Source organism: Chelonia mydas, chromosome 9, assembly GCF_015237465.2.
Source record: "Chelonia mydas isolate rCheMyd1 chromosome 9, rCheMyd1.pri.v2, whole genome shotgun sequence".
Taxonomy (NCBI): Eukaryota; Metazoa; Chordata; order Testudines; family Cheloniidae; genus Chelonia; species Chelonia mydas.
The window spans coordinates 830,489-850,305 of NC_057855.1; the positions used below are offsets into that span (position 1 = coordinate 830,489).

At 50.8% G+C, this 19,817-nt stretch overlaps 1 protein-coding gene across 4 annotated transcripts in view; it reads left to right on the forward strand.

Moving 5' to 3' along the window:
• The window catches only part of ACADVL (acyl-CoA dehydrogenase very long chain), a 54,817-nt gene that overhangs the window by 13,550 nt on the left and 21,450 nt on the right, over positions 1 to 19,817 (forward strand). For 2 of the 4 annotated variants that reach the window (XM_043523154.1, XM_037909615.2), the window contains exons 4-12: positions 893 to 965; positions 1,738 to 1,802; positions 2,492 to 2,626; positions 4,136 to 4,280; positions 4,905 to 5,034; positions 6,701 to 6,823; positions 11,216 to 11,414; positions 12,395 to 12,499; positions 14,252 to 14,338. In XM_043523154.1, the coding sequence (XP_043379089.1) occupies positions 893 to 965; positions 1,738 to 1,802; positions 2,492 to 2,626; positions 4,136 to 4,280; positions 4,905 to 5,034; positions 6,701 to 6,823; positions 11,216 to 11,414; positions 12,395 to 12,499; positions 14,252 to 14,338 (1,062 nt within the window). Of the gene's footprint in view, positions 1 to 720; positions 860 to 892; positions 966 to 1,737; positions 1,803 to 2,491; positions 2,627 to 4,135; positions 4,281 to 4,904; positions 5,035 to 6,700; positions 6,824 to 11,215; positions 11,415 to 12,394; positions 12,500 to 14,251; positions 14,339 to 19,817 lie in introns of all 4 variants that reach the window. The other 2 variants (XM_037909616.2, XM_027833530.3) reach the window with 2 other exon arrangements.

The following is a 19,817-nucleotide window of genomic DNA, read 5'->3' on the forward strand; positions in this document are numbered from 1 at the left end:
TATAATTTTGCTTTGAAAGCCTTGGGAAATGGCTGCAGGTCTGCGCTCAGTGCTTTGTCCCGGACTGTGTTAATGACTGATGTTGAGACTGCCACTGTCCCCAGGGGGGACTCCTCCGTACTTCATAGATACTGTGGGCCTGATTCTCAGCTCACTCCTCTCCCATTGACTTCAGCTGGGCGTGGCAATCAGATCTGGTCAGCCTCAGAGGCAGTGAATAGCATTAGCATATAAAAAAATAAAGCACCAAAGAAGAAAATAAAGTGATGCCTGATGCTGCTTCTGCTGGCTCTAGGGTAACATAACGGGTATGGTACTGTAATGGTGCCAAACCACACAAGCGTGGAGGCCTGATGTCTAATGAGATTCACGTTGTGTTTGAGGCAAGTGTGTGAATAAGAACTGGGAGGAAAATCTGAAAAGCAGCTCAATTCTTAACAGCCTCCCCGTCTGCTGCACAGTGACGGTAAAGGGGGGTCTTGGCAGCCACCCCAGGCAGCTCTCCCAAGAGGCCACACTGCAGAGTGACAATATGCCCAGCCAATGAAACACGAGGTGGAAGCATGACATCATCAGAACAGCTGTCCGTGATCTTGAGAGCTCTGAGCCTTTGAGAACAGGTGGAACCTCTCTGTGGGAGTTGGGTGCACCCCAGTCCCGAGATCTCCGCAAAGGCAAAAATACCCCTTCACTTACGTACATTTTCACTGTGCTTCTCAGCATGTCCTGCAGGGTGCCATGGTTCTGCCGTCAGCACAGGAGCGGTTCTCCTCCTGGACTCCCCACCCCTGAGCTGTGCAGAAAGCATACCATGAACTTCCCTCTCCTAGTATCACTCCGCTCTGCAGGGCTCGTGTGTGTAAGTGCTCTTGTTATCGTCTGTCTCCTCCAGGAATCCACATCCTTTGTCATGAACCTGTTCAACGGGAAGCTTGTACCTGACAATGTTTTTCCTTTTCCCTCAGGTAGGATATTTTTATTTAAAATTTCCTTATGGATTTAGTGCTGATGGTGACATTTGCTGGTTTAATGGCATAGTAGAGCAAAGCCACCAAAGTCACAGAACACAGGCCATGCGCTCCTCCCACCCCCAGCGAGAGGCTAGCTGAGTTTCCATGGAGCTCTCGGCTCAGCCTGCTGACCAGGCAGGGCCATCCCTAGCCATACGCAAAGTATGCAGCTGCGTGGGACACCTGCACTGCTGCGTGCTGCTCTAGCCCCCCTCCACCTCTTCCCCATGACCCCTGCCCCCCCACCCCTTCCCCAAAGCCCCCACCCCTGTTCGCCCCCCCGCCCCTTCCCGCCCCAGCCCTGCCCCATTCCACCCCTTCCCCAAAGTCCCCGCCCCTGTTCGCCCCCCAGCCCCTTCCCGCCCCAGCTCTGCCCCATTCCACCCCTTCCCCAAAGCCCCCGCCCCTGTTCGCCTTCCCGCCCCAGCCCCGCCCCATTCCACCCCTTCCCCAAAGCCCCCGCCCCTGTTCGCCCCCCGCCCCTTCCTGCCCCAGCCCTGCCCCATTCCACCCCTTCCCCAAAGCCCCCGCCCCTGTTAACCCCCCCGCCCCTTCCTGCCCCAGCTGTGCCCCATTCCACCCCTTCTGACTACAGCAGATCTCTCAGACAAACATCCAGTCTTAGAAGGTGCCTCCTCACGTAAGGGTGTTTGTGTCAAATCATGTAATAAAGGGATGAGGGTTAGACACATCCTGCTAATCTAGCTGTAACTTTGCCCCTCCCTAGTGCTCTCAATGGAGCAGATGCAGTTCCTGCAAGCCCTGGTAGATCCCTGCACCCGCTTCTTCAAGGTTAGTGGCAGTCTGCTGCCTGTTTGATTATGGAATAGCCTGAAGCGTGTGTTGTAAACAAAGGAAAAGGACTCCGTCTTCCTCAGACAGTGACGTGGGACGGCTGGCCTCACCACCATTAAAAAAAATTACTTCTCCTGGGGAATCTACCCTCTTTCTGAAGCCTGGAGGATGCGCAAGTGCACATCCGCGTTCTCCTCCTGATTGTGATTTCCTGAGTGCCTCTAATGCCCATGTCTCATACAACGCGCCACCAGTCCGTCAGCCCAAGGCGTGGGTTACCTGTTTGGGTGTTGGCAGTGGAGGAGTTCATGTGGGAGGCCTTTCCGCAGGGATATTTGAAAGACAGGGTGGCTCTGCGAGGCCTGGCCCTCCCCAGAGATAGAGGACAGGCTTGGAGGGAGGGAGCGTGGGGCAGAGGCAGAGGGGAAGGGCAATCAGGGCATAGATCGCTCACTCCGAGGCTCACCCCCCACACACACACACTGACCCTCGGGCTCACTCGCACAGCAACAGCAGGACACTAACACACCAGTGCCCAGATTGCCTGCTCTAGGATCCAGCAGCTCCTTGGTGCCCGGTAGGCAATGCGTAAACGTCGCCTTTGCCAGCCCCTCCGGCCTTGCCCCATGCAGCGTTCGCCTCGGCGTTGCACCTGCCTTTCACTCGCTCCCTTTCGTTACTTGCAGGAGGTCAATGATCCTGTGGAGAACGAGAAGCTGGAGAGCATTGAGAAGACCACCCTGGCGGGGCTGAAGGAGATGGGAGCCTTTGGGCTGCAGGTGCCTGAGGAGCTGGGGGGAGTTGGGCTGACAAACACCCAGGTAAGACAGAGCCTTGGGGGTGCAGGCATGAGGGGACAGTAGGGGCTGGGATCTGAACTCGCCCTGAGGTTGGGTGTTTGGAGCCAGTGTCTGGCTCAGGCCTGTGATGGGTGGGGCCAGGCATGGAACTCAGATCCAGCCTCCCCCGGGTTTGACTCGGAGCGTGAGAGCTGTCCTGACCTGGCGGGCAGGTGGGCCCGTTCTCTCTTCTCGCGGGTCCTCCCCCACTGTTACGTGGTAGAGTCACTTCCTGGAGGAGGTCGGGAGCAGAGAAGAGCGGGGCCGTGATTCAGAGGCGAAGGGGCAGTGCTTACTTTGTGCCAGGGCCTGGCAGTTCAGAGCCCGGCCCCGCTGGACTTGCTGCATCAGGTATGAAAGTAACAAGTTGCTGGATCCCAGGCACCTCTTTCATTCCGAATGGAGCCCTGCCCGGGGAGCGTGGCCGTGCTCAGCCAGAGAGCAGCCCGACGCTGAAGTGCGTGACGTTCCATTCCTGTGGTCCTGTGCACCGGGCGTATGAATCCAGCTTGCTGCGTGCTCTCAGTCCCCAGTGAGCCACAGACAGCTACGTGTCAGTTTGTGTGGACAAGCTTCACCTCCCTATGCAGCGTCCAAGCTCTACCAGGGTTTAGTTGTAACAGCACAGAAAAGACGGTCAGCCAGTTTGTACCCACCTGGCCTAACCCTCTGGAAGATCTGAGAGCTCTGAAGCCATGTCACCTGTCAGCCCCACACAGACCAGGGCTGTCCCGACAGGCAGCAGACCAACAGTGGCTGGAAAGCCTCCAGCTGCCATGCTGAGCTCCACCCATCCCTCCAGCTAGGTTTTTATCCTGTGCCCGTTATAGTAGCTAGGGAGTGTGAAAATATCACCTGGATAGTTCAGAGGTGAGGCAGTGTGGGATAGGGAACCAGCGTGGGAGCTGGGAGAACCAGGTTCTGTTCCCAGGCCTGGTATCCTCTTGCTATATGACAGTAGTCTAGTCACTTCCCTGAGTCTTGCTTTCTAGTAATTCCATCAATAAATATTCATTACCATCAATTCTGCAGTAGCGCGTGGCTGGGTGTTGCTCGGCCAAACAGTCAGAGGCAGTCCCTAAATAGACAAGACAGACACAGTGGTAGACAGATGATGTATCAGTAACATCTCCAATGTGCATATCTCGCTAGGTGTGGGTTTTCTTTTCCCTCTTTTAAAAAGTTCTACCCAAACCTTCTCCTACCTCCTCCCCTCTGCCCTTGTGAGCCAGACACAGTGCGGTGCAGGGATCAGCCAGCTGAATGGGCCTGAGAGTGTCTGAAGGCTCCTGATGACTGGTCTGTGCCCCCAGTGTCCTGCATTGGGCCATGGCAGGGGTGATTAGGAGGGGCAGATGGGAGCAGTGTTAATACTGGTGTTGATGTGGAGTGTTTGCTAGTCCCCAGAAGCTGTAGCATCTGAAGGTCAAACTGGGCAGCGGTTCCAACCTAATCCCCATCCCCACCATTTCTCTTTTGCTTTCCCTTTAGTATGCTCGGATGGTGGAGGTGGTTGGAGTGCACGACCTTGGTGTGGGCATAAGCCTTGGTGCTCATCAGTCAATCGGCTTTAAGGGAATCCTGCTCTTTGGGACCCAGAGTCAGAAGGAGAAATACCTGCCCAAGCTAGCATCTGGTAGGAAACAGGGCCTGTTTTCTTCACTCTGTTGTGCCCTATGAAAGGTATAATGTAGATCTTTACCCACCCTCCTGGCTTCTTGCAGGTCTCCCAGACACTGCTCTGAGCTGGGCTTTCAGCACTCTGCTTGCAGGCTGTGGGGAGGGGTGGTGATGGCAGGCGGCTGACAGCCGTGGGGAGAGCTAGGTGTAGCACAGGCAAGCTCTGTGCAAGCTTCTCTGCACTGCTCTGCCAGTTCAGTGCAGAAGCCCTCAAGCCCCGTCAGAGCACAGCCTTCGAGCTCACACTGCAGGCTGGCATGTCGCTGTGCCAGCAGGGGATCTGCGGGATACCCAAGGCAAGGCACCGGCTGAGTTGCAGAAAAGTGCAGCTTTCTGTAGTTGTCTGTTTACATACAGCCAGCTGCTTGCCCTGGGGTGTGCATGGATGTACCCCACCCCATCCTCATCCCGCCCGACGTGCCTGCCTGCCACGGACTCACTCCCTGCTGCGTAGGTGGGGAGCCCTCAGGGCAGTGGGGGTCCTGGGCCCCCGGCTGAGCCCTGGCTGCGTGTGGGTTCTTTTGTGTTCTCTATGTGGTAAAGGCTCTGCCATCGGTGACCTTTCTGCTCCCTTCCGCAGGAGAGACCATCGCTGCCTTCTGCCTGACGGAGCCGTCTAGTGGCTCAGACGCAGCATCTATTAAAACCCTTGCAGAGCTCAGCGAGTGTGGGAAATTCTACACGCTGAACGGCGGGAAAATATGGATCAGGTGAGAGAAGTCGGGAGGCCGAAAGGGTTCCTCGAGGTCCCATGAGAGCCGGGAGATTCTGCAGGCCCCAGTGACACAGGAAGTGACCAAAGCCATCAGAGCTCGTGCTCAGTATAACAGCAGGAAATGCACTTCGACTGGAGCTCCCAAAGCCTGTGAGGTCCGGCCCAGGGTCCTCGGCAGGGGGGACAGGACGAATCCTGCATCCTGGGCCCAGCCCTGCTTGGGGTCAGCCTCCTGTGGCTCCTCCAGTCGCTGGGGTTCAAGCGGGCCCAGGGAGGCTCTGATTCCCGGCACAGTCAAGGGCTGTAGCTGGCCCTCCGCAGGAGCTTCCCAGACAGGTCCTTGCCTACAGCCTCCAGCCCAGAATGAGCTGGGCTTCCTCCCTTTATACTGCTAGAGCATCTGGAGCATGCCCAGTCCCGCCGGGGAGGCAGGACTTCCGCTGTCAATAATATGGACTTAACCCTGTCTGGGCTAGTGCGGGGTAAGCAGGCCCCGTCACACCCTGGTACAGAGAGGCAGTTGTGGGCCTGGAGGGAGGAGGAGATGTGGGACTTCCCCAAACCTTATGGTGCAGAACTGGAGTGATGATTCAGAAGAGTGGTTTCTCACGTCGGTTGAACCAGCTCCCCTGCCCCTGCTGGTTAGGGTGTAAGATGTTAGAGCATCCGTGATCAGGGCTAAAGATAGTCCTGAGCCAAGATAGCATTTCAGCACGTGCTTAGGTCCCAGTGAATGAATCAGGATGTTTTCCTGTGGCCCAAGGAGAGGCAGTGTGGTAGAGTGTACTGAGCACCATGCTTGGAGTGAGGCCCTCCTGAGTTCTAGCCCCCATTCTGCCACTGAGTCCCTGTATGGCCTTGGGCAAGTCCCTTGTCTCTCTAGGTCACGTTCTAAGGTATGTAATGGGTGGTTCCAGCTGTATGTCAGTAATCAGGTGTCAGGGAAAGTTACGGTGAGGGGGTGGAAGAGCAGGTTTATATCAGGGAAGACAGCCAGCAGGAAGGTATAACAAGGTCTTAGCTAAAAGAAAGGGACTCGACTTTACCTTACCCATCCCTGGCTCCTTTTCCTGCTACAGCCTTCCCCTTCTGCCCCGTAGGTCCACACACAGGTTTGGCACTAGTATAACTTTGTCAGGTAGGTGTGACTTTTTACCAAATTGCTCACACTGGTACAACCTCTGGTATGCACTCACCTATATTGGTATAAAGGGTCCGTACGGCGCTATAGCTTATTCCTCCTCCCATAGTGTCTGTACTAGGGGCATTGTATCACTTTAACTAGACCGGTGTGGGTAAAGCACGACAGCTTGTGTATATATGCAAGCCTTAGTGTGTGGGATGCACTCATTCAACCAGGGTGTGTAATTTCTCCACCATCTGCCTCACCTCTGAATTGTCTCTGGATAATGCAGTCTAATTACCTCCCTCCAAGGAGGTGAGGAAGATGAATTATTGTTTGTCTCTGACAGCATGAAGTGTTGTGCTAGGGCTAATTACACACAGGCTAGCTGCTGTTGTTATTAACTGCAGTAAAAAAGTCTGTGTAAAAGGATGTAATGGAAAAAGGGAAATCACTGAGAGGGAAAGAGAAGAGCCTGAGTAAATATAGGTGGTCGGGAGCTGGGACTCACTGTTTCCCTAATCGCTTTGGGTTCCAGTAATGGAGGGATAGCTGAGATCTTCACAGTGTTCGCCAAGACCCCGATAAAGCAGCCAACAGGGGAAGTGAAGGACAAACTCTCAGCCTTCATTGTGGAGAGAGCGTTTGGGGGCGTGACCAGGTGAGAGAAGTTTATAACTTAACAGGCACGGTTTGAGGAGATATTAAAAGGACTGGGACTGTTGAGCTTAGAAAAGAGACTCAGCAGGATATGATTGAGGTCTATAAAATCATGACTGGTGTGGAGACAGTGAATAGGAAAGTGTTACCCCTTCACATCACACAAAAACCAGGAGTCACCCATGAAATTAACAGGCAGCAGGTTTAAAACAAAAGGAAGTATTTCTTCACATGACACATAGTCAACCTATGAAACTCGTTGCCAGGGGACGTTGTGAAGGTCAAAACTATAACAGGGTTCAAGAAAGAAATAGATGAGTTCATGGAGGATAGCTCCATCAATGGCTACTATCAGAATGGAACCTGACTCACTGAGTGTCCCTAAACTTCTAATTGACAGAAGCTGGAACTGGATGACAGGGGATGGATCACATGATAATTGCCCAATTCTGTTCATTCCCTCTGGGCACCTGGCATTGGTCACTTTTGGAAGACAGCATTCTGGGCTAGATGATCCTTTGGTCTGACCCACTATGGCAGTGGTTCTCAAACTGTGGGTCAGGACCCCAAAGTGAGTCGTGAGCCAATTTTAATGGGGTCACCAGGACTGTCTTAGACTTGCTGGCGCCTGGGGCCGAAGCCTGAGCCCCACCTCCTGGGGCTGCAGCCAAAGCCCATGGGCTTCAGCCCTGGACATTGGGGCTAAGATTACAGGCTCCCTGCCTGGGACTGAAGCCCTTGGGTTTTGTCCTGCCATCCCACCCAGGGCAGTGGGGCTCAGGTGGGCTCAGATTTCAGTCCCCCCTCCTGGGGTTGTGTAGTAACTTTTGTTGTCAGAAGGGGGTCGCGGTGCAATGAAGTTTGAGAACCCCTGCACTATGGCCATTCTTATGCTCCTATGTCCTTATGTTTACAAGGCTCAGCCTAGGACTAAGATCCAGGAACTGTATTTCCAGCACTGACTTGTTGTATGCTCTTCGGCAAGTCTCTTAACTGCTGTATGCCTTGATTCCCTTGTCAGTTCAAGGGCGATAGCAATAGTTCCCTGCCACCCAAAAGTGGTGTTATCATTGGCTAGTTTGTGCACTTTTAACAACGAAAAGTGTAATAAATATTAAGTGTTGTTATTTATTGCTATTTTCCTCATTACTAGTTGACATTAGAGTAGCCTTCCTCTCCTGACTGTCTTCATAGGCTGACTTCACTTTTGTGGTACAATTAAAAACATTGGAGTTAGTCACAGCTCTCCTCTGAGCAGGTTTCTTGAACTGGCTTGTACAGGTTACTGATGCCACCGAATGTTCATAGCCCCGTGCCAAGAGATGGCGGCAGATATTAATGCTGCTGGGTTGGATTTTAGATGAGCAGCCTGGTAGCCTTAAAACTAAGTCATCATTCAGCTGGTGCCCTCCCAGTGGCCTTGAATTGCAGCTTGTCTGAAACTGGTACTGCACACGTGTACAAACATGTCCAACAAACAAACAAACAAACTCTTTATGATGTGAACTAACTTAAGCTGTTAAAGGTTGCATCCTACAAACCAAAAACACCAAAAAAATCACACCACAAAAACACCAGATATCAGTATGCAGTCAAACAAACAAACAAACAAACTCAAGCATCAAAAAATGGAGTGCTTTATAAATAACAAAGTGATCAACTACACTTCAGTCTGCCATATATGGACAATTAAATTGGCAATCAGCTACGAACTACTAGCTGGACCAAAATAAACTGTCATTTAATTTAAATTTAGCTACTGTGTAAAAGCAACTGGTTTATTGCTGTACCACATTTACAGTGTGCATAACTTTACTAAACTGTTAAACCAACACACAGGCAAAAATCAACAAACAAATGGCAACAAACAACATGCAAGCAAAAAAACCCCCAACCAAATGAATAAAAAAAATTAAGTTACATAGTAACTACAAACTGGGTAAACAAATTCCCTGGTAGTACCAGTCACACTTTGGGATCACTAACACTGCATCCTAAATAGAGCACATGTTATTCAAAACAATTTTGTTCAGTGTTTGGGTACCAACAGTAAATCCTGACGCAGCAATATTTAATCAACTAGTTACTGTCCATTCAGTAGCTTATCTGAAAAGCAGCATCCATAAAAAACAATTAAATCTATATCAGCTACTGGGGTATCACAGAGCAATGCAACCAAAAAACCAAAACGCGAGCAGTTCCTGTTTCCGGCCCAGTAAAGTTTCCCGAAAGGCAACCAGCAGTAAGGGTAACCTATCATATGGATGAACAGTACGGTACAGCAACTTATTGCAAAACATTTATATATAAAGGCGTCGTTTGTAATGTCACTAGTCCAGATTTCTGTTCTACTTCTCATACACAGAGCCCTGTGAAACAGACTGTAATAATGCCTATCTCAATATTTCAAAACACAGTAATACAGGTGGTAACTGTAACGGCCCTAATAGGAATGTGTTGCTATCTGCAGTACCACAAGGGCCAAACTACACCACCCAGACTGGAAAAAAATGGTTATGCTTAAATATAAAGTGCTGTCATATGTACACACACATACTCTACATATATACCCATACATGACATACAAATATATACACCATATCCATATTATCCATACATATTCATTATCTAGAAGTGCCCCCAAAGCTCAATCATAAAACTACATTCCTCAGTCCTGGTCCCAGGCCTAACATTCCCAGGCCCATCATAAAAAACTAAACACAATTGAAAAATAAAATCTGTCCATCAGTTGTAGAAGGGAGTGTGCAAACTAAGGGTCCGATGGGGCATAAATGTATAAATAGCAAAGTAAAAGTAACCACATAACAGTGTTTAGCCCACTGGGTCATCTTCAGCCCATGCATTATGCTTTTCCAGGATGATGGGTAAACATCCTCCCCATAAAAAGACAAAAAGTGGGGGAATGTAGAAGGAAGAGAGACTGAGACATAAGGCCTTGTATCAGAGGCCTGGTATGAGGCCTGAGGCCTGGGCTAAAGTAACGGTCAAAACTTTGCTAATATCAAGCAAAGTCAGGCTGTGAGCTAGAGGCAGGCCCTGCTCACAGACTCTGGCAAGAACAGGGCTGATATTGCCAAAACACACGTTCCTAAGAGGTGCTGGGCACAGAGCACTCGCACAAACACATTCCAGAAGGGTGGTACCAGAACACCCCGATACCAACACATTCCCTAAAGGTAACAGTAGCACACTGACCCATCCTAAAGATAGGGTCAGGATGACAGTGTGATGGATAAAGACGTACAAGGTGATGGAGTGTAACCGTCTATGTCAGAAGGTGTCAACTAACTACCTCAGAGGGGCAGTACGTAACTTCTTTGTATTGATGTATACAATCACTCCCTCAAAGGGAGTGTCTCCCCCTGGCCAAGGGAGGAACAGAAAGTCCCGCCGTTCACTGAGCTGGTCCATTGTTACAGGCATACATGTATTAGTGGTCCGGTAGAGTCTGTGGGATACTAGTACCATATCAACAAGAAACCTGCTTGGGTGCCTTCGTACCTTAACAGATCTTGTGATGATTGGGCAGTTTGCTCAAGGTCTGCTGTGCCAGCTGTTTGCACAGAGCTGGGACAGCACACTAGGAGAACACACACTCGCAGACAAACATCTGACCACACCATCCTGCCATGCCTGATCCTGGAGGGACTCAGCACCTTGTAGGGTCAAGCACCATAGGGTGGGACTTTAACCAGGGATGCTATAATGATTATCCAGCTGTCTATCAGGTGCTGAAGTCCTTGGATCTGCTTTCCAGGCCTCTAGCCACAAGAGGGTGCTAGACCATTATGTTCACGCACCACTTTCACTTTCCATTTATAACAAAATATAATCCATGCTCTTTTAAACTTCCCTCTGCTGAGCGATTTGCTACAATGAGTATGACAAACATTAGGAGAGAAGTGTTGGCATTACCAGGGGCACAGTGCTTGAGATTATGCAGCTACATGGTCTGGCATAGGGTACAACGTAACCGTTCCAGAGCCTTTAGAAATGGGCAATGGTTATTTAATTTATGTTTAAAGTGCTCCCTGTTTCTATATAAGACATTGTGTTAACATTTTATTTGCACACAGAATTACCACATGTAAATGTGCACCCACCTTTGCACACTGCCAGGTTTTATCACATGTAGATCAAGTAACTTGGATCCTACCAGAAGCTGAGTCGCCTCAACTTCCATTGACTTCACTGTGAGTTCGAGGGCACTTGCCCCTTTGCAGGGTCAGGGCCAGGGTGCGCAGTTACCAGCACGCATGTGAGAATGCTCATTTGCAGGCACAAATGCAGAAACTGCACGTGCAGATAGGTGTGCATGTCCGAAGGTCACAGCCAGGCTGAGGTCATCTCTCGTTTCCTTCTGTTTTGTCAGTGGCCCCCCGGAGAAGAAGATGGGGATCAAGTGCTCCAATACAGCTGAAGTGCACTTTGATAACGTGAAGGTGCCAGCAGAAAATCTGCTCGGGGAGCTTGGAAAAGGCTTCCTGGTCGCCATGAACATACTGAACAATGGGCGCTTTGGGATGGCCTCCGCCCTGGCAGGCACCATGCGTGGAGTGATTGTCAAAGCCGTACGTTCTTGTTCTCGAAACAGGATTAGATCACGCGGATGGTTTGTGCAGGGCAAGTGACAACGGACTGTCTACCTGTCCCACATGTTAGCAGAGCGTAGTCAGTGAGACGCAAGGGTCAGTTATTCTGTGGGACATCCCCATGGGGGAACGGCTCTGGGAAACCCATGTTACATGTGTATCCAGAGAGAGAGACAGGAGCTGATGCTGGAAGAGCCGACAGGTCAAAGATCTGCACTTAGACACATAGAATTACAGTGAAATGTCTGTGTTTAATTTTAAGCATATGTCTGGTCCTGATGGCTTCAGTGGGATTCTCCGCATGCTTGTAAGGCGTGTCCAGATTTGGGGCCTTAGTTTACTTAGCTGCATATGTTGGTTAGTCTTTTAGCCAGAAATTCTTCTTGTTCTCTCTTTTGTGTAATGGGATGAGATTGAGCTAAGGGCTGGGGTTTTTGGGGCTGGAGTTAAGTTGATGGCTGAGCTTACAAGACCCTTAGAATTAACTTGGTGGTGTTTCTGGTTGGATGTAATGTGATTCATTTGGAACGCTGTATCCAATCAATTGCAAAATTTCAGAAATTTTTCTAGGCATCACTGGGCAGAAGCCTATTGATTTTGGTGGAAATTGGAAAACCCAAAAGGGGGAAATGGAATATACACAGAGCCTGTGGCCTGGGGGAGCAAATGGGAGGGTTGAAATGAGTCCCTGCACTAGAGGGGGTAGGAGGTATCTCACAAGGATCTTGTGGGGATGGGAGAGATGCCAGGAGCCCCTGGGGTGTGCAGCAAGCTTGGCCGACACAAGCTACACAGGGCTTGACATCCTAGTATAGATATTCCTATAAACATTAGCGAACTTGATTTTGTTTAAAATTGAAATATATGGCCAAATCCTGCAGCTTGGACACAGACAAAATTCCTCTTGTCTGTATTACATTAGCTTCTTGCTGTGATCATGGGTTCTTATGTAACACCAGGTTGATCATGCTGCTAATCGTAAGCAGTTTGGAGACAAGATCAGCAACTATGGGGCTATTCAGGAGAAAGTTGCACGGATGGCCATGCTGCACTATGTTACGGAGGTGAGAAATTCCTCTTAATTGCAGGATCAAGACCATGGTCAACAACTCCATTGTACAGGCACAGCAGAACTCTCAGGGTAAAGCTTGTCTGTTCAGGAGACAGGGCGTTCTGGGGGGCTGGTCCCACCCCAGACTGTGGAATGAAGTTTACCATGGACTAAGAACCATCCCACACCCTCCCCGCTTCCTTCTCAAGCCCCAGGCACATTCTCTGACCTGCCTTCTCTGATATAAACACAGAGCAGTGTTGTCATATAAATAAACACAATGAAAAAACAAAACAGTCCACTGCACACCCAGTTCTCCCCCTGGGGAGTGGATGAGAGAAAGTGACCCACACTTGATATTAGATGTTATTTAATGCATGAGTGGATGGCGCTCAGATACTACAGTGATGCGGATGGTATAAAAATCTATATCAAATAGAACAGATTTTACCTGCTGCCATCCCAGTTTGTGCTGGTGACATATCTCAGAGGCTGAGCTGGCAGGCTGGGTTGGTTCAGTGTTTGGATGAGACTTCCAGGTGGTGTTGGCAAATCACTGGGCAGCCCTCATTTCTCTGGGCTTGATTCTGTGCTTGCCTACACTGGTGTAAAGTGGGAGTCGTGCCATAAAGACTCTGGCATAAAGCTGGCCTGAAACCCATGTGCATTTGGGAAGAATCAGGCCCTCTGACTCTGAGCCAGCACCCCAGAGTGGTATTGGGAGCACTGTGCTGAGTTTTGGCAATGTTCCCATAGACCGGTTCATAGGACTGGAGCTGTGTTAACCTCAGCATCCTGGCCAAATTCCAGCGTGAGTAATTCCATGCTGCCCACAGCTCTGGCCCTTTAAAATTCCTCTTGTCCTGCGGATTGGAAGCAGCCTTGGGTTTAAAAAAAAAAGCAACCTCAATCCTCCCAACAAAACACCCCTTTCCTCTCCCATCCTGGCCAACCAATCCAGGAACTCACAATTCCAGGGAATTCACCCTGCAGGAGAGGAGGAACGTCAATGGACAAGGACTGTATCTCTCTCTCTCACCCACACAACTTCCTCCCACTATCACCTGAAACATGCATTTTCCCCTAATGGTTGTGGCCCGTTGCTGAGCTGTGCCCCTCGGGCAGTTGTGTGCTCGCCGGGGGTGAAGCGGGCGGCAGGATTACTAGCAGCCGTCTCTGTTATGAGCTGGTTTAAGATGGTTCACACCTGCTGAGAAGCAGCCCTGGTGGTATTGCAGCAGTGCCCAGCTGCCCCAGTCAGGATCCGGTCCCCTTGTGCATCTGAGCACTGGGAAAGGCCTGGTCCCTGCCCCAGCGTTTACAGTCTAATTGGAAAGGAGATAGAACAAATGAGTGTGATGACCCCTGGCGGTGTGTGGTGGGAGGGGGATGAGGCTAATGATGACAAGATCCCAGGGTTACACAGGCTTGAAATCCACTGCATCTTCCTGCCCCTCAGCTTGCCCTTCGCTGACTGTCTGGCTTCTTGTGTGCAGGGCAGGGAATTGGGCTGAGGGGGGATGGAAGGAGGGGAGGGTAGTGCCCTTATGAATCAGGTCAGGATGAGCCTTATGCCTGCAGGGGACAGCATGGGAGGACTAGATTTTGAGATGGGACCTCTGATGGGCAGTGCCCGCTGCAGAAGAGAGGGAGAGGATGGAGCCGAGCCAAGCCAGGCCCTCCATACAGCATACCTTGGGGTGTGGGATGGTGTCTTTGGCACATACACCGTGTAACCAAAGGCAAATGGCTGGCTTCCCTGCAGTCGATGGCCTACGTGGTGAGCGCCAACATGGACATGAAGGTGCCTGATTACATGCTTGAAGCTGCAATCAGCAAGATTTTTGCCTCAGTAAGTGTGTTTGATTCCCCGCGCGAGATGTGTCCGCAAGGAGGGGTTAGAGCAAGCATGGCCTGTCAGTGTCGGGCTCATGCTGCCCCGTTGCTGAGCAGCAGCAGGTGTCAGGGCTTTGCTACGTCAGTGTCCCACTGGAAGGGAAAGGCGTGCTGCAGAGGCAAGCTATTCTCTCCTCTCTGGTGGCAGTGCATCCCAGGGATTGCACCCGCAGGAACCCTGCCTGAGGCATCAACCCTGGAGCCAGAGAGCAGCTCCCTCCCGGACTGCGATCGGCCTCTCCTGCTTCCAGCAGGCGGCTTGTTCCTGTCCCACCCTTCTCCTGACAGATCCCTCCGCCCCAAACCACCCAGTTCTCATTGCGCTCTCGCTGCTGGGCATGGACAATGCAAAGGGAGGCTGCTCAGGCAGGTGTGACTAAGCAGTGTCCACTGGAGCTGGCTTTCCTACAAGTCTCTCTCCAGACCAGGCTGTTTCCCCCAGCACTGCCTGCATTGACTGCCCAGCTGCTGCCACAGGGCCGTGCTCTCGCAGCCCCTGTGGAGTCAGCAGCAGAACCCGGCAGTTCGGTACCTGCAGTTCTTCGTTGAGTGATTGCACATGGCCAGGCCACGTCAGGTGTCTGCATGCCCAGCGCACTGAAGCTGGAGAACTTTTCCCCTGAGTGGTACCTGTCAGGGCGGCACGTGCGACCTCTGCATGCTCATGCTACCAGTTGATGGTATAAAGGGACAGAGCCGCCCCAGCCCCCCTTCAGTTCCTCCTCACCACCCCAAGGTCGGGAGGGGGCGCGTGTGTGCCTGCTTGCACAAATCGTCCCTCTTCCTCTGAGTGAAGTGTGTAATTTGTTGTAAATAATTTGGTTCATTGGTTGGATAGTGGCTCATTTCAGTCCATTTTCTCTTGGCTTTTCAGACTTGTAGTTAGCCCTGTCGAAGCGCCGTGCCAGGGCATGCCTAAGTCCCCAGGTGTTAAACAAAGTTCTGGCTCTAATAAGTCTCTATCTGTCCGTGACTCTCACTACCGGTGGCTGAAGGGTTTGGGGGAGGGCCATGTTCGGGGTAGGTACCTGATTTGTAGTGGGTTCAGAATTAAGACCAAACCATTTCAGGAAGTGAAATTTTCTTGTGTTCTGATGCAAGCTGACTTGCGTCCTCCCTCCGAGCCCTGTTGCTTGGCACACAATCCTTGGGGCTCTACTCCACCACGGGGTGACCTCCGGACGTCTCCATTATCCCTCCTCAGAGAGGTTCAGAAGGGAGGCATCGTTCTCCCTCCCCAGGGCCCCAGAAGAAGCTGAATCCTGTGACCCACATGCCTCTAAGCCTAACAGATCTTCCTCATCAAGGATCTCCCAGTCCCTGACCGGCCCTTCCAGGAGTCAGTCAGGTATGGACCAGCCCTGGCTACGTGCTCCTCAGTACCACATGCTTCCTTGGCAATATGTGTAGAGTCTTGGACTCTGGTACCATCCTCTGTACCATTGAGACCAGCTCCTTGGCCTGGGCCATCTGCATTGTCTGCATACGGGTACCTGGCATCCTCGACACCAACAACAGCCTGTACGCAGCAGCGAGAGACTTGCTTTGCCTTTTGATACCCGACTCCCCGGTTGTAGAAGAGCTAGAGTCATAGGTAGCAGCTATTTCTTCACACGCTCTGGAGCCGTCTACATCATCAGTGACGTACCATTCGATCCCGGCTTCAGCACGGCAAACGTCGGTACCTACGATGAGCAGCTGGAACTCGAACACTTGGTACTGTCCCGGGGTCAGCCACCATGCTGTCCCACAACTGCCACATCCAGCCACAAGCCCCAGTCAGCTGCACCATGGAGTGCTGTGCCTCCAAGGAATCTTATGCATCCCAGTCCTGTTATAGGAGATCTCATAATTCTCTATCCTCCACACAGAAATCCAGATCTTGGTACCCGGGCTCTCTCAGGGGCAGGTCTAGAGACAAGGGGCCAAGGGCTACTTTTCACTGGGGCCCCAGGACTTATCCATGGGCCCTCTGGAACCCATGGAGCATTCCATCCACTTTACGTACTTCTCCGAGACCTCACTTGTCTAAGTCACCTCTGAGACAAGGAGAAATGTCTGGAGAAATGTCTTACGTACCTCAGGACCTGGTAGAGTAGCTCTACTGATTAATTACGCCATCTTGGAGCCTACAAAAATTATATGGCAAACACCAGGGTCACTTCCTCCCACTGCCAAGAGAACAGAGAGCAGATACCAAGTGCCATTCCAAGGTCATGAACATTTCTATTCTCACCCTACCCTGGGCTCGGTGGTGAGTGTAGTCAATGATAAATCACGCCAAGGTCACGCCAAATCCACCTCAAAATAATGACTCCAAAAAACTCTTTCACTGCAAAATCTTTTTGGAAGAAACATTTATGCAATGTCAGGGTTACAGGTCAGGATAGCAAATCACCAGGCTCTCCTGGTCAGATACAGTTTCCCAGTCTCTGTTAACAGGCTAACTTTATTGACAAACTGCCAGAAGATGTTAGACAGGAATATTGAGTTGTGATTAACAAGGGTTGTCCAATCTTCCCATCATGCCGTCTTGAATAGGCTGAGGCTAGAGTGATGGCATCTGTGCCTATGATGTGACTCTCTTTGTGGCTGCAAGCATCTGGGATTCCGGCAGAGATCCAACTGACAATTGAGGCTCTCCCATTTAAAGGCCCTAATTTGTTTACAGGGAAAACCAGTGAAACGCTGCATTCCCTAAAAGATTCTAGGGCAGCACTTAGATCGCTGGGAAGGAACGTTCAGGCACTTTCATCCTCAGACAACCCAGTGGTGCCATTTTACCCTCGGAGGCAGCCTGATCAAGCAGAGATGACATAAATTCCACAGGATAAGGCCACCTCCTCCTCCATCTGCTTCAACTTCATCAAGACAGTGTTCGACCTCTAAGCAGCCTATTGGACTTCTTAGTCGAGGCCAGAGTACCACTGCGTCTGGATCTCATCTCTCCTATCACTCCCTTTGGCAGCAGGTTAGCCCGCTTCCTAGCTGATTGGACCCATATTTCAGCCAGATACTGGATACTGAGCACTGTGGAACGAGGATATTCCCTGCAGTTTGTCTCTATTCCCCATACCTACCGACCCAGCCCCAGTCCCTTTTCAGGGGCCAATCTCACAAGGCTTTTCTTATCCAAGAAATACAGTCTGGTTTACAGTTGGGAGCCAAAGAGATCTCTCCTTAACGCTGGGGGAAGGGATTCTGTTCCCATTATTTCTGAGGGAAGACTCAAACCTATTTTGGACCTGCAAAACCTAAACAAATACATAAAGAGATAACATTTCCCCTGGTAACTCTAGCCTCTGTTATCCATCTCTAGATCCCAATGACTGGTTTGCCACTCTCAGCTTGAATGATTTCCACAAGGCTACCCACCAGAGCTGCAGGAGGAAGGTTCATCATGGCTAACATTCATTATCCATTCACTGTCCTGCCTTTCAGTCCATCTTCAGCCCTGTGAGTCTTTTCAAAGTGCATGGCTATGGCGACAGTGCATCTCAGAAAGGCAGTTGTCCAGGAATTCCTGTACCTGGATGGCTGGTTGATTCAGGGATGCTCCAGACATTAGGGGGAGGTTGGCATCAACAAGATCCAGAGACTCCTTCGTTCTGACAAGCATAAGTGAGTTCTCATCCCTGTGTAGAAAATCGGGCTTATTGGGGCAGATCTAGACTCCACTTCGGCAAGCGCGCACTTGAGCCTGGCCAGAGTCCAAGCAAGACAGGACCTCTGTGCAGACCTCAGCGCCCATCCTTGCACAGCAGTAAGGAATCACCTGAGACTTCTGGGGCACAGGGTAGCTGGCACATATGTGACTCAGCTTGGCAGCCTTTTCACCACAGAGCCATGCAAGGCGGGTGGAGTCAATCTTCTGACCATCTCATCACCCATTGGACGTGCTGACTCACGTACCTGCGAGCGGCTTGTCATCCCTAGATTGGTGGGTGTACCCTGCAAGGTATGCAAAGGGGTTCCTTTCTCCTCGACTCTGCCCTCCATGACATTGGTCACAAATGCTTCATCCCTGGGGTGGGGATCCTACTTAGAAGACCATCAGACTCAGGGTCTTTGGTCAGATCAAGAACTCTCTTTCCACAGAAATGTTCTGGAACTACAAGCTATTCACTTGGCATGTCAAGCCTTCCTTCCACACCTCGAGGAATGTACAGTACAGGTCCTCACGGACAACACTGCTGCTGTGTTCTGTGTGAACAGGCAGGGGGGTGCCAGGTGGGATCGCCTTTGCCCAGAGGCTGTAGATCTATGGAGGTTTGAGGGTTGCATCAAAAATACAATCACACTCAAAGCTTCACACCTACCAAGGTGTTCAGAACTGCCTGGCAGATTGTCTCTGCAGATCATTCAGCAGGGATCACAAGTGGTTCCTTAGAGCGGACATTGCAAGATCCATCTTTCAGTCATGGCGGGTACGAGAAATCAATGTCTTGGTTACTCGTCTGAACAGGAAGTGTCACCTGTTTTGTTCCAGAGCAAGTCACAGCCCAGGATCTATATCAGATGATTTCCTGTCGTCATAAAAGGACAAGCTACTAGATGCCTTTAATCCCGTCCCTCAGATTCCAAGAGTGTTATGCAAACTTGGGCAGGAGAACACCTTTATAATCCTCATCCGCAGCCATCCCTGTCGGTCTGAGGCCTTCCCCTTATCTCCTCAGTTATTCTCAAACCAAACACCCTCCCTCCCTCATTCCTTCTGGCCTTGCACTTCATTCTTTTCAGGGCCTTCCTTCTACATGCTAGTCAGGGCCTTTCTTCATATTACAGATATTTCCTTAACCAAACTTAAGGTAATGCTAACTCTTTAATGTCGTATTTATCCTACAGCTTTTGCCGGCTCTAATGGTTCCACCTTTTGAGCCGATGGCTCCACATTCCTTGCTCCATCTCTCCGTGAAAGCAGCATTCCTGGTGGCCAGTGCTTCGGCCAGCAGGGTAGCAGAGCGGCGTGCATTAGGTGCTGACCCTCCAGATGTAGTTTGCAGATGAGGTTGTTTTGCATCTTTACCCTACATTTCTGACCAAAATTGTCTCGCACTTCCACCTTAATCAGGCTACCTACTTACCGAGCTTTTTTCTGAAACCTCGTAACGATGAGGAGGGCTCCATGCTTGGGATGTCCAAAAGGCGTTGGCTTGTTACTTGGACAAGACCAAACAATTTAGGCTGTTTCCTCAGCTGTTCATTTCTTTGTCTGCCAGACTGAAGGGTTACCCTGTCTGTGGGCAGAGAATTTCTTTCTGGATCTCGTCCTGCACCCTACTGTGCTCTGCCACGGCTAAGGCCCCTCTGCCCGGAAGAGTTTCAGTGCGTTCTACAAGAGCTCAAGCAGCGTGAGCTGCATTCCTGCGTCAGGTGCACATTACTGATATTCGCAGAGCTGCAGCCTGGTCATTGGTGCCTCCTTTCACTAGACA